Consider the following 13,058-nt stretch of genomic DNA (forward strand, 5'->3'; position numbering starts at 1 on the left):
AGAAATTGTAAATTAACACGAAAAAATTAAAGTATACATTCACCTGACAGGTCTAACTACAACCATATTTCACAGCAATAAAACAACCACATAATTTATATTAATCAGACAATATATTTTACACAGGGTATCTCCATTTCGCAGGAACATCTGCGTGATAAAAATTGCATTCTAATTTGTTGACACACGCCTTGCCGTAGCGGCAGGGTTTTGGGTGGTAGTAGTGACACGTAGGATTCACACAGTTTGGGTAGAACTTGCACATATTCGGGACTACTGCTGATATCGTCTTGTAGTTTGCTGCTGGGACCACGTGTGATGCTGTGAACAAACATTTTAAAGTTAGTTTTAAAGCTTTTTTTCTTATTGGGTAGAGGGACAATCGAGCAGACGGGACGGATAGCTTGCAACACTTTAGGATATGTAACCGTACTTACATAGCGAAACACAACACATGCGTTGTTTGTCTACTTTAACTTGTTTATGTAACTAAATCTGTGCAAAATTAGGAACTATGTGAAAGTTAAAGAACGCAGACCACCAAGTGATTCCACTAATACTTGAACATCTCTTATTATTAATTAGTACTTAGGGGAATACAGATCAAAAGAGCTTTAAAGCTATGAATAAAGATAGTAGATAATCCTAGCCCTATCTGCACTACATAGTGTAAAACAAAGTCGCTTTCTCTATCCCTATGACCCTTTGTATTCTTAAATCTTTAAAACTACGCAACGGATTTTGATGCGGTGTTTTTTAATAGATATAGTGATTCAAGTGGAATGTTTTTATACATAACAAATGCATACTGCATAATGTATCGGCTTAAGCTGTAAAATTATGCATGTTTTTTGTAATAAATAATATACCACCATTGCACCCATGCGAAGCTGGGGCGGGTCGCTAGTATTTTATAATGTTAAGATAGTTACCGATAACAGGCGACACAGGTGTAGTGGGTGGGGTGAGCGCGTTGTGCGCGTGTGAGTAGACACAGTTGCGGCGCGTGCAGGCGGCCGCGAACTTGCAGCGCGGGTGGGCGAACGCGCACGCGCTGCCGTACCGACACAGCGGGAACGAACGACACCATACTAACTTGCGCTCAGCTGCACTTACTGTGGAAATAAAAAGGATTTAGTTAAAATTCGCCTTTGTTTGTAGTTGAGTTAAGTTGTTAATAGAATGACATAGATAGTAATAGCACTATCGACAGGGTGTTGTTTAGTATTTAATATTTATTTTAAACCTCATTACCAACGCAATTATGTTATAAATGTGGCCAAATAAAAACGTTTCATAACATCGTCATAGTTACACACAGCCTTTGGGTAGGCTAACCTACCATGAATACTCCATTAAGCTCTTTTAAAATTGATTAATAATGCTAAAATTCTACCTAACAATATGAGATGGAAACCTAGTAAATAATAATATAAAGTCTTACAATAAACAAACAAGCAATACTCACAAGGTGGCACAGAATCATATTTATGTGTATTAGTGACAGTTGCAACAGTAACATGTTGGTCACTGCTCGCACTCTCTGTTCTCTCTCTAACTCTCTCCGGCTCTTTCTCTTCCTTCTTCTTATCGACATCAAACACTATAGGAGACGCTCTTCTCTTCTTAACAGGTACAGGGTCAAGCTTTAATACTTCTGTACTCTTTCTCTTCTCAACTTTATCTTCTTTTTTAATAATAACTTGAGTTTCACTCTCCGCACTAGAATTACTAAGTCTTTTCTTCTGTGGTGCCTCTTTTTTTTCTTCTTCTACTGCTTTGGTTTCCTTAATCTCTGGAGTTTTTACAGTATCTGATGATTCTAGTTTTTTGATTTCATCTTCTTCGCTTAGTAATCCTTCTGTGAGTAGTTTCTTTGCTAGAAATGCGTTTGGATGGTAACCATCCATTGTGACTATGAATTGTGTGTTCTTGTCTTTGTCCACAGAAGGGTTGTGTATGTTGCTGGAAAGAGATAAAACAATTCTGTTAATATTATGTATACAAATTTTGAACAAACTTAACTAGACTTAAAAGATGTCACAAGACTGTTTAATCAAACTTTGAATATCTTGACTCGTTGGTTGACTTCGTAATATACGATTGGCGAGTACGATGTCTCGGGTACGACCACTGGGTCGGCCAAAGTTTTAGCGATGTTTATAATTGTGGTGACCAGTGTATGGCAATAGGCTCACCCCTTATAACACAGAACTGGTGAAAAGTGGGTGATATAAAAGACAGTTCACATCTACCAATTCTTTTGGTGATTAAAAAGCGTAAACTTATACATATTATTATGTTTTGTATTGGTAACTTACATGGTCTCTATAATGAGAGTGTCGTCCTTCCTACTAGCAGTCCTGCCTTCATTCCTCTTTGAGGGCGTGTACTCGCTGTTGACAATCTTCTTCGTGATGGGAGCCGGTATGTATTCTTCTCTATCTACATCACTCGCTACTCTGAAATGATCATTAACAGTTTAGATTTATGGTTGCTTTTCAAATGTGCCTTCCAATGTTATATACTTAATTAAATATTTTTGGATATTCGATTTTAGGTTTAAAATGTAAGAACATTGTTAGGAAATAAGAAATGTTTGTTTTAATAAACGTAATAGTTGCAGAAAGAAACCCGAAATGACTAGTGTTAGAGCTCTTTATAGTAAATTAATGTGTAATTAATAATAGTTAGACATTATTAGTCAAGCATACTTCTACAATTTGACTGACTAACGACTTGACATTAGCAAATGTTCTATCATTGGTTAAAAGACTTAAATAAATACTACTGCATGAGGTCTAATATTAAAAAATACTATCAAATCAACTTACTTGGAACTCTTTTCATCTTCGCTGTCGTTGTCCCCAAGACTAATACTGTCACCTCGGTCGTCCACCTGTGATGTGTCTGCAGGTACTTGTATGACTATCTTCTGAGCTTCCACACATCGCCGCATCGGCAGCACTAGCGCGCGTTTGATCTGTGGCTCTGTTTCAACTTTTGGTGGTGCCTGAAATAAAGAGATGCGTTGCTGTATTTATCCAGTTGAAGTTTAATTATTTATTTAATTTACAATTGGTATTATTATCTTATAATCTTTAAAAAAGATAAATAACTACTTATACAGACTTAGTTTCACTAACATTGTAGTAAAGGGAAAATTCAGATAATAAGAGTAAAGTTTGTATGTTGGCTATCATCTAGATAAATGTAATTAAAATCTGATTAGACCTCAGTTTTAAATTATATAACTACTAAAATACTAGGTTATACTACTACAAAGTATGTTTAAGAGTACAGTATAATCATTATAATCCAGGAATACTTACATTGAGCAAGCTTTTGTGAGCATCAGCAACAGCCCTGAGTAGCAAACTGTTGGCTGGCGTGGACACTCGAGGTCGTGGCCTCACTCGCACCACACTGGCGCAACTTGCACGACTAGGACGGTTCTCTAACACTGATACCCTGGGGGAAGAAATGAACAATGTTATATTAAGATAATCTACATCTATTCTAAGATATAAAGCTGAAGAGGTTGTTTGTTTGTTTGAACGCGCTAATCTCCGGAACTATTGGTCCAATTTTGAATAAATAATTCTTGTGTTGGATAATGCATTTATCGAGGAAGGCTATAAAATTCAATATCACGCTACTGTCGATAGGAGCCGAGCAGAGTGAGGACGCGCCCAAGTTGATAATAAAGGATTGGGAGAGCACAAGGATTATGCTTGTTTCTGGCTCTTGGAATCGAGGAAAGTTATGTTTTCGGTTGCCGGTCGCAACGAAAATTCTCAGTATCTAATATAGAAATCTGTTTCCTCACTAATTGGTTGGGTTTTCAGCATTGTTTTAACAAAGTAAACTTAAAAATCAGGATAAACTACAAATACCAATACTTACTTTGATGTCAATTTTTTAGGTGGTGGTTCTGGTTTTTCTACCACTTTCTCCTCGGGTACAGAACTTCTTTTGGAAGCATCTGGATGTTCCCCGAGCCGACTCTTGGCTGATTTATTTGGGGGCCAGAAGTTTGGCTCGCGTTCAGGTGTAAATCTGAAAAATATATCGTTATTATATTTTCTGACTAAGGAATAGAGTTCGCTAAACAAAGTATAAGTAGTTTTAAAAAATATGTCGAATTTAAGAATTTTGGAAATACCCAAGTGTAATTCAAATTTGTTTTTGATTATGCATTGGAACTATCGATGGGAATGGAATGCAAAATGCCCAGTTTTTATTATTAACCACAAAATAATGATAATGGCCAGCAATAAAAAGCAACACGAAATTAAATTAACAATAATAATTAATGTATCTGACATATTTAATCGCACTACCTCAAACTTGCAATTTAACAACCTTTCGGGGCTCTCTGTCCTTTTCGCTTCTTTTTCCTTCACTTCTGGCTTTTTAGGTTCTTCTCGGATCCCTAACCTGTCCCTTACAGGTCTTTTAGGGAGTTTTAGTTCTATATGTGGTAACGTCTCTATGGGGTCCTTAGGGAGCTCTTTTGGGGGCTCTGTGGGTTTAGGGAGAGGTGGGGGACTAGGAGATTTGGACTGCTCCATTGGTGGAGTTACTGTGACTGGGGCTGGAACCTGTGGCGCCTGTTGTGATATTTCCTGGAATAAAAATAAATTACATTGTATTACTTGGTCAATAGTGAAGGTTAAAGTGTTACAGAATTACTTAAGGTTACTAAGAGGTGGCACTGTAGTGCTAAGTGCCTATGCCCTCGGGACAAACGCCTAAGTGTGTGTATATATTTTTTAGAGCAATTACTTGTAAGTGGCGATAATGCACGGTGTCTCCAATCCGATACCGGTATACCAATTTTATGAAATTTTACTGTGTTCGAAAATTCTTAGCGAAACTATGGAATCTAGGATTTATTGTAGTCAGTGTGTAGTAAAATGTTTACAGGCGAAAAGTATTTTTTTAGCGAATTCTTCACGTATTATTCGTATTGTGCATTGCATCATGATAAAAAAAATTAAGAAAACATACCTGAAACACATCTTCAGCAAAATCATTCATCAACTCTTCAGCTTCCGTCCTTATATTCAAGAAGTCTTCATCGTCTGACATTGAATCTAGTTGCTCCGCCAATTTCTGCTTTAACCCTTGTATCTTAGCTTCAATTTGGTTTATCTCTTTAATTTGATCTTCTTTTGGGGCACCGAGGGATGATAGACTATTTCTTCTAGAATCTTCTTCTGTCTCTAATTGTTCTGGTTGTGATGATATTGTTGCAGGGTCTATTATAGGTAGAATTGGCCTTTTAGGTTCCACTACAACAGGCTTTTTCTCCGGCTTTGATTCTTCTTGAGTTACTTCAAGAGTAATTCCATGGTTTTTAAGTATTTGGCCAGCAAACACATCTGTGATCGAAGGTTCAGATTCCTTCTCCATGTTCATAAGCAATGGTGGTATGTTCGGACGAATTATATCGTGATGTTTACTCTTCTTCTTAGTCTTGTGAATTTTCTTGTCATCCTTCTTACGAAAAAGCTTTTCTTTATCTTTTTTCTTTGACTTTTTCACATCACTTTTCTTTTGTTTCTCTTTAGTTTTCTTTTCTTTACTTTTTCTCTCTTTCGAATCCGATCTCTCTTTGCTTTTTTCACGTTCAGCTGTTTCTGTGGAAGGTGTGATAGTAAATAAGTAACAAGTTTTATCATCAAGTTTTAGTTGTTAGGTTGGCAACTGATCGAAAATATTATTGTTGAGAAAGGTGTCTCGAGTTCAGGACAAAGGTTCTTGAGGTAGTATTATTGAGAAATTAATAAATAAATAAAATAAAAAAAACAATTAAAAATTCTCAATAATAATGTGAAATCTGGGATCGGAAATTATGAACAGCAATAAGTAAGCTCTCTATTATTGGGACCCATATCTCACCCTTTCTCTTAAAGTACATATTAAACAAACATTACAATAATCATAGTTTTAATAAAAATGTAATTGTTAACTTACTGAGAGGAGTGGCTACAGTAACTTCCTGCAGCTTCTTTAATACTTGGTGTAGCCAGTTGACGAACAGCTCAGTGTTGTCACCCAGGAACAACTGCAGATCATCTTCCATCTGCGCTCGAGTGCGCTTGTTGGCAACCATCACCATCACATAGTCAGGTAATTCATCGTCTGAGGAATAAGAAATGTAGATAAAATAAGATTTAGTTTCTTATGCACTTGTCTAATTCACAGACCATGAATGATTCACGGACTATGATTCACGGAGTCTGAAAATGTGCCCGGTATAGGGCAATAGGCTCACCACCTACTACATGGGACTTACAACATAAATTGTGAAAAGTGGGTGTACACAGTGGCATTATGTGCCATAATATGCACCTCTGCCTAATGCTTCAGGGACTAAAGGCGTGATGATATGTATGTATGTATGTAGTCTAATTCGTAATTCTAACAGGTAAAGTGTATTTTGGAACAACCACCTAGCTTTACAGACACAACAGACGGAAAATTCAATTTAGATGTTTCTAAAGTGTATAGGTAAAAAAAATATTAGTCACCTATTTTTTTATTTTGCCATATAAGATACCTATACTGAGATAAAACCAATCAAAGTTTACGAGTGGGAGAAAAAACGTCATTTCTATATATAAAATGTACCAGAAGTAATGTCACGCGATATTTCAAATTAATATAGTTATCTTTGGAAGTATTTGTTTCCATAAGAAAATAAAAACTATGAGTCTAATAACATTTAAAAATAATCTACAAGACGGACAGTAAAATATAAATTAGTCATCTACATGTCATTAGAGTCAGTATTCTTATCTGAGTACAGACAATGCCAAGTTTAAGTTTTTCCAATAATAAATTGAGCTGCCCTTCACCATAGAGGAGACAAACCTGTAACACCAAGTTTATATGCCATATATGATAGTCTTAATGGTATGGTCACTAACCCAACATTATAAACAAAATTGTAAACTTAAGCATTACATATTGTCCTATATGAATTAAGATAATCTCCTTTAAGTTGATGGCTTTAACAAAAATGACTGGAAGCATTAATTTTGACCAAAACTTTTTGAAACACTTAGTTATGTGGTGTTTTTACAGCCTCAGCTAAATCTATTACCATAACTGGTTTTTAAATATAAGGATGTAATTTAGCTAATATTATTATTGCATTAATCTTATTTGTAATTACTTAATGGATTAATTACCTAATTAAAAGGAATGTTTAATGAGGTTGTGGTATTTTATTATTATGTTTTTATAGTTCAAATTGTAAAATATAGAGTAATGTATAATTTGTTACTTGCCACTCTTAGAATGAAAGCGATTTAACTCAAAATTTCTGTAACATTCAATTTTATCATAAACTGGTGTTATAAAATATACTCTACAACCAAAAAACTAATCCATAAATCCAGTAAAAATCAATTGTATGTCATAATACAGAAGAGATATACTAAAATGTATTCAATACTACAATTTTCTGAGACTTTCTAGCTCATGTCTCACAACTTGTAGGTTTTGGACTCGGCCACTTTCATTCTAAGAGTGTGATGTGTACTTCTGTTTAAGTTTTAAGTAGATACTTTGAATTACCTATGGTGGTCAACAGAGTAAATGCTTTATGTTCATATTTTAAATAGCCATTTCCAATTGGGTATAGATATTAATATAAAAACAGCAGTCTTTGATATATAAACACTGTGATAAATACCACATGTTATAAAACCCCACACACAAATATTGATAAGTACTTAGCTACTGTTATAATACAATTTATTGTTCAACTGTTTAAGAACAGCTTCATAAATGTTTTGACAAAGTTGCATGTGGTGTTTTCTTTGGATAATTGGATTAGAAATAATAACACATGCATCTTTGAATCAAATTGGGGATAAAATATCGAAATGAAGCCATACAGATCATTACTATTAATTATGAAAGTTCTTACTCACCAACATAGCACCCCAACTCAGTCAGCTTGGCCTTGATGGCTGACTGAAAGTAAAATATCAATAATCAATACACACATCAACTATTGCCTTATTTTCAGTGTCAAAATTTAACACGGATAAGGACCACTTTTCATAACATTTATAATACGGTATTTACGATATATTTACACTATGATTCAAGTAAATTTTATACAGATATTAATCAATTACACAGTATAACCGATTATATGTATATTATGAGCATTATTTCTCAATATTTACCCGCATTTTCTGCCCAATTTCGCTGCCGACGACATCCATTTTTATTTGTATTTTACAATTACACTACACTAAATTCATCAAATGCACTTCACTAGAACTGTTAGATGTTTAAATATAAATAAGGCTCATTATGGAAACACCACTTAATATATCTATTTAACTAATCACAATATTAAGTAATTATTGCTGTATAGCGTACACGCTTGAACATTTTACTTTAATTTATTTCTGACAGTAAAATCTCTGCTTATTACTGATGTCATTTTGTTAGTGACTGTGAAATGTCAATTCATTTTGACATTAATCTACGTTCCTTTTTATGCAGTTTTTCTTACTTACATATTATCTAAAATGGTTTTGTATTTATCTTTTTCGGATAAAGATTGCCTATTTCGAATATTTTAATAACTCTTGAACCAAACGAAACAAATAATGACTGACTAATCCAAAAATACTTTTTTGAAATCGATTTTTAAGATTTTTAGTGTTACCACTACTAATCACCAAATTGTTTATACCTATAGAAAATTACTTTATCTAATTATTGTCGATGGCAAGTTTGTATATCTATCTCTGTCTTTTTTCTTTTCTTTTGATTAGTAGTTTTGAAGTTACTTACTTTACGCCGTTGCTTCAAAAAGTTAAATAATTATAACAATTGAATTTGCCTATTTGCTCTTTTAACCACTATTGTGTACCTAATAGGTATAGGTACTTGGTACCTCGGTATCTTATAGGTACACATAAATCATAATATTATGTTGTTGGTTGGGTTTGTCCCAAAACGATACGTTGTATTAAAATACATAATTTGTACAATTATTATTGTAGATATTGTTTACCTATTTTATCTACATATAATTTATTATTTGCCTATTTGCTCTTTTAACCACTATTGTGTACCTACCTAATAGGTATGTTGTATAGGTAAGGTACCTCGGTACCTTATAGGTACACATAATATGTTGTTGATTAGGTTTGTTCCAAAACGATACTTCGTATTAAAATACATAATTTGTAATTTACTGCCTCGTTGGTCGAGTGCGACTGCCGTACAAGGGCTCTTGGGTTTGATTCACAGGTCAGGCAAAGTATTAGGTACTGAGCTTTATTCGGTTTTTCGAAAATTTCTCAGTAGTAGCACGGAGTCTGGAATTGTACCTACTCAGTATATGGGCTATAGGCTCAACCCCTATTACATAGGACTTATAACACAAATAGTGAAAAGTGGGTGTACATTGAATAGCGGCATTATGTGCCCTAATGTTTACTCCTTCGGGAATAAAAGGCGTGAAGTTGCATAGTTGTACAATTGTAATAAGGATTATTGAAACAAAAATTAAAATAATACATGTATTATATTTTTCAAACAACCTTTGATATTTTTAATTCCGATATTATACATGGTACGCTAAGTCCTATCAACAAAAAAGTAATAAATAACGAATCAACCAGTTATTTACAAATTAATTAATTACAATTTTCAAATATTTCCTTACATAATATATGGCATATTGGTGTAGTACCTACTAACATACAATATTAAATATTAAACTTACGTAAATTCATACAAAATACTGTTCAGTTTTACAATATAAATTGTAGGTAGGTAAGTATAGGGATGATGGCCATAAATATGAATTTTATTTTATTTTCTTTTATGGGTGGCCATCCAACAAAAAACTTTATTCTTAAAAGCAATCAACAAACAAAATATGGCGACACATGGAATTGAAATAACGAATGACGTCACGCTTGAAATATTTCTCTATGATTGTAAGTTATGACGTCATTGGTTGTAGTTATCGTGTCGCTATTATAGGTCGTTTAAATAGATAAAAGAATAATAACAAAATATTTTACAGTGGTCTAAAGATTTTCAGATTTCAATTTCATAGTGAACCAAATAGAAAAAAAAGAAAGAAATAAAGAATTATTAAAAATAAAAACACGTACAAATTCGCATCAATTCGGTAGGTACGCAGATTGAGGGATTTAATAAAAAAAGAAAATCATATCCCATCATCCCTATTTTTTAAATGATTTGGTAGTGGAATAGAATAGTTTCACATTTTATTTAAGAACTTTATAGCTATATCTTTGGCCGTGTTTTTTACATACATGGAATGTAGTTCCCTAACGATATTTTTAAATAGGTAGGTATGTTTAAAAATGAGCACTTACAATATGATATTTAATCTTGCTTTAATTAGTCAAATGCTTAAAAGTACGGAATGTATTTTATAAAAGTAGAAATACAGGTTGCCCAGTATATTTTAAATATTATATGTATAATTGTTTAAAACTTTATGCTGCCGTAGGCTTATAAAATAAAGCTTATGTACCCATGTCAGGTTATAAACTTGTATTACTTATTTATCTAAAAGGTACTATCTATTTAAAAGGCACTCTGCATAATGTCGACAGCACACAACCTATCTTTATTACAAAGAGTATTTTGGAAGACAGAAAACTTAATTCTTTCATTAATATTTCTTACTAACTAAAAGTCATCTTATTTACATATTAATATTATGTCGAATATCGCTACTTGTCGCTCATTATAGGACGGATATTGATTGAGATAATGAATTAAAAATAAATTATACAAAAAAATAAGAGAGCATTTTTTCCCAACAACAATGCTGAAGGGATTTACCTAAGTGAAATTATTTATAAAATATGATTACATAATTATGGTTCCATTTAAGTAAATTCATTAGATACAAAATAAAATATTTGGTATAAGTCTTACAATATCTTTGGTATGTCATATAAATGAGCGACAAGTCGCTATACATTGGTTTGTCTATCACTTCGCAAATCGTCGATCTGGAATCGAGTGACTTTTGGCCCTAAACTTAACTGAGATCCCGTCAGAGGTCTGATTGCAGATCCAGTAGACTTCGCACCAATACTTTGTTGAGACCCTGTTATTTGGGGTCGAGTGTCAGTTTTGGCGTGAATGCTTTGTAGTGATCCTATTTTGTGTCCAGAATGTCTATTTCCTATTTTTGGCCCGAAGCTGACAGTCTCTGTGGCCGGTCCGACGCCTTGGGCGGGGCCAGCGCTGTGCGAGTCCGGGGACCTGGCACTTATCTTCCGCCAGGGCCTGCAGGCGCCAGGGTGCCCCGAGGGTCGGCTCTCGACTCCCCCAGTGACACTTGGCTGAGCGCCGTTTGTGTGTTGTTGTAGTTGTACCCGTGACGCTCGTTCCATTTCTCTAAAAAGAATAAAGGACTAGTTAATTGTTGTAAGGAGTCGTTACAGAGATTGGAACGTGAGTGATTGTTTAGACAAGGCAAGGTTAGTGAACTTGAATGGAAGTGTGAATGTGTGTAAAGAAACATCGTTTAAGACTAGTGAATCGTGCTCTCGTAAAACTTGGAAGTCGTGCACTTTGGATATGTAGTTAATGAGACTATGAATATGATACAAAGCGCTGCATGGTAATAGTTCGATATATTTTCTCTATCTTTATGACGATTTAGATCTCTTGTTTCTTTTAATAATGATCTGAAAAGGAAAGCAATTACAAAACGATTGCAAAAAAATCACTTTAAGTCATACGCCTCAGCCACAATTTAGTAAGTAACTACGAATACAAACTATGAACATTTTTACACACAACGACATAATGAAAGTTAAACAAACTACATCAACTACATGGTACAAACAAACACCACAACCCTAAAGCGACCATTGCCAGTAGCGCGTTGCATCGAATGATACCTTCACGGTCTGATATATGAGGCGAGAGCCGACGTGCGTTCCGACTTCCTGACGGCTTGGCATGCGACCGGCGAGGAGGGATACGCACCGCTGGTGAGGCCTGACAATCTCGCTAGAGGGCAGCACAACGCCGCCGCGTACGCAGCCCGATACTGAGCGTTCATTATCACGTAGATGATCGGGTTTACACATGCGCTCGCGTACAGGAGAAGGTAGCCCATGATGTGGAACACTGGAAACAAAATTAGGTAAATATGAGTGAGAATAAAAGCTAGGAAATGCACTAATATCTTAATATTACAGTTCACTAGGATAGATTATGGTGAAGTACCTATAGACATTAAAACGACGTTAATTGCAATTCAATTTTCATTAGCTTGCTTAGTCTTCTCTTCCATCAACTCTTAACTCAAATTAATAACAAACGCTGACAATTTTGCTTACATCTTCGTCTTTTTGGGGATATGAAGCCATGTCTATAACCTAAGCTAAGTCTACTAAATATAAACTTACCAGGGTAATGCACATGGTTGTCAGCCACCTTCGCGATAGTGATGGGCAAGTAACAGACGAGGAAAGACAGGAAGATGGCCAGCACCATCTTGGTGATCCTCCATTCGTTACGCCTGGCCTTCGTCTCCCTATTATCCTTGATGGTAGACCTCTTGTCCGTGCTGTTGTTGAGAGTACCAGGGCTCGTGTGCTGGGATCTTTGATGCTCCCGCATTCGCTGCTCTGAGCTGTGAACATTATACATCAATATTTATTTATTAACACATTGAACACCGTGGTGGTCACCGGTGACCGACGTTAGCGGAGGATTTGCCTTCAACAGTTCCCTATTGGTAGTCAAAGACTTACATATGCAACAAACCGATATCATGCATTTTTCAAAAGTTGGCGTGATTTCCGTCAACCACACTCCGACAGCTGATCGTAGTTTTAACCAGGTTCGGTATATTTTGTGCGTTTTATAATGGTTGCAAAGTATACCGCCATGTAAAAAAAAGCTGAGATGGCTCATCAAGAAGCCTATACAATTAAGCAATAAATAGCAAAACTGCTTTTACCCCAGACACATTTTTGTCATAGTTATCGTCCTACTTATAAAGTATG

At 34.9% G+C, this 13,058-nt stretch overlaps 2 protein-coding genes across 4 annotated transcripts in view; both read right to left on the bottom strand.

The window, feature by feature from the left end:
* Nucleotides 1-91: 91 nt before the first annotated feature.
* On the bottom strand, nucleotides 92-8,478 carry LOC118267703 (zinc finger CCCH domain-containing protein 14). Its single transcript, XM_035581830.2, has 12 exons — nucleotides 8,211-8,478; nucleotides 7,950-7,992; nucleotides 5,983-6,150; nucleotides 5,014-5,645; nucleotides 4,366-4,628; nucleotides 3,907-4,059; nucleotides 3,333-3,471; nucleotides 2,835-3,013; nucleotides 2,322-2,462; nucleotides 1,469-1,965; nucleotides 933-1,115; nucleotides 92-321 (listed from the first exon to the last, which is right to left on the bottom strand). Exons 1-12 carry the CDS (start codon nucleotides 8,247-8,249, stop codon nucleotides 119-121), a joined length of 2,640 nt encoding a protein of 879 aa, XP_035437723.2. The 5' UTR covers nucleotides 8,250-8,478; the 3' UTR covers nucleotides 92-118.
* A 1,071-nt stretch (nucleotides 8,479-9,549) lies between these two features.
* The window catches only part of LOC118267704 (G-protein coupled receptor moody), a 57,615-nt gene continuing 54,106 nt past the window's right edge, over nucleotides 9,550-13,058 (bottom strand). Inside the window, exons 7-9 of one of the 3 annotated variants that reach the window (XM_035581833.2) lie at nucleotides 12,456-12,682; nucleotides 12,031-12,174; nucleotides 9,550-11,431 (exon numbers count right to left, since the gene is read on the bottom strand). In XM_035581833.2, the coding sequence (XP_035437726.2) occupies nucleotides 11,004-11,431; nucleotides 12,031-12,174; nucleotides 12,456-12,682 (799 nt within the window). In that variant the 3' untranslated portion in view covers nucleotides 9,550-11,003. Of the gene's footprint in view, nucleotides 11,434-11,942; nucleotides 12,175-12,455; nucleotides 12,683-13,058 lie in introns of all 3 variants that reach the window. The other 2 variants (XM_050694036.1, XM_035581834.2) reach the window with 2 other exon arrangements.

Source organism: Spodoptera frugiperda, chromosome 6 (assembly GCF_023101765.2).
Source record: "Spodoptera frugiperda isolate SF20-4 chromosome 6, AGI-APGP_CSIRO_Sfru_2.0, whole genome shotgun sequence".
In the NCBI taxonomy this organism is placed as follows: Eukaryota; Metazoa; Arthropoda; class Insecta; order Lepidoptera; family Noctuidae; genus Spodoptera; species Spodoptera frugiperda.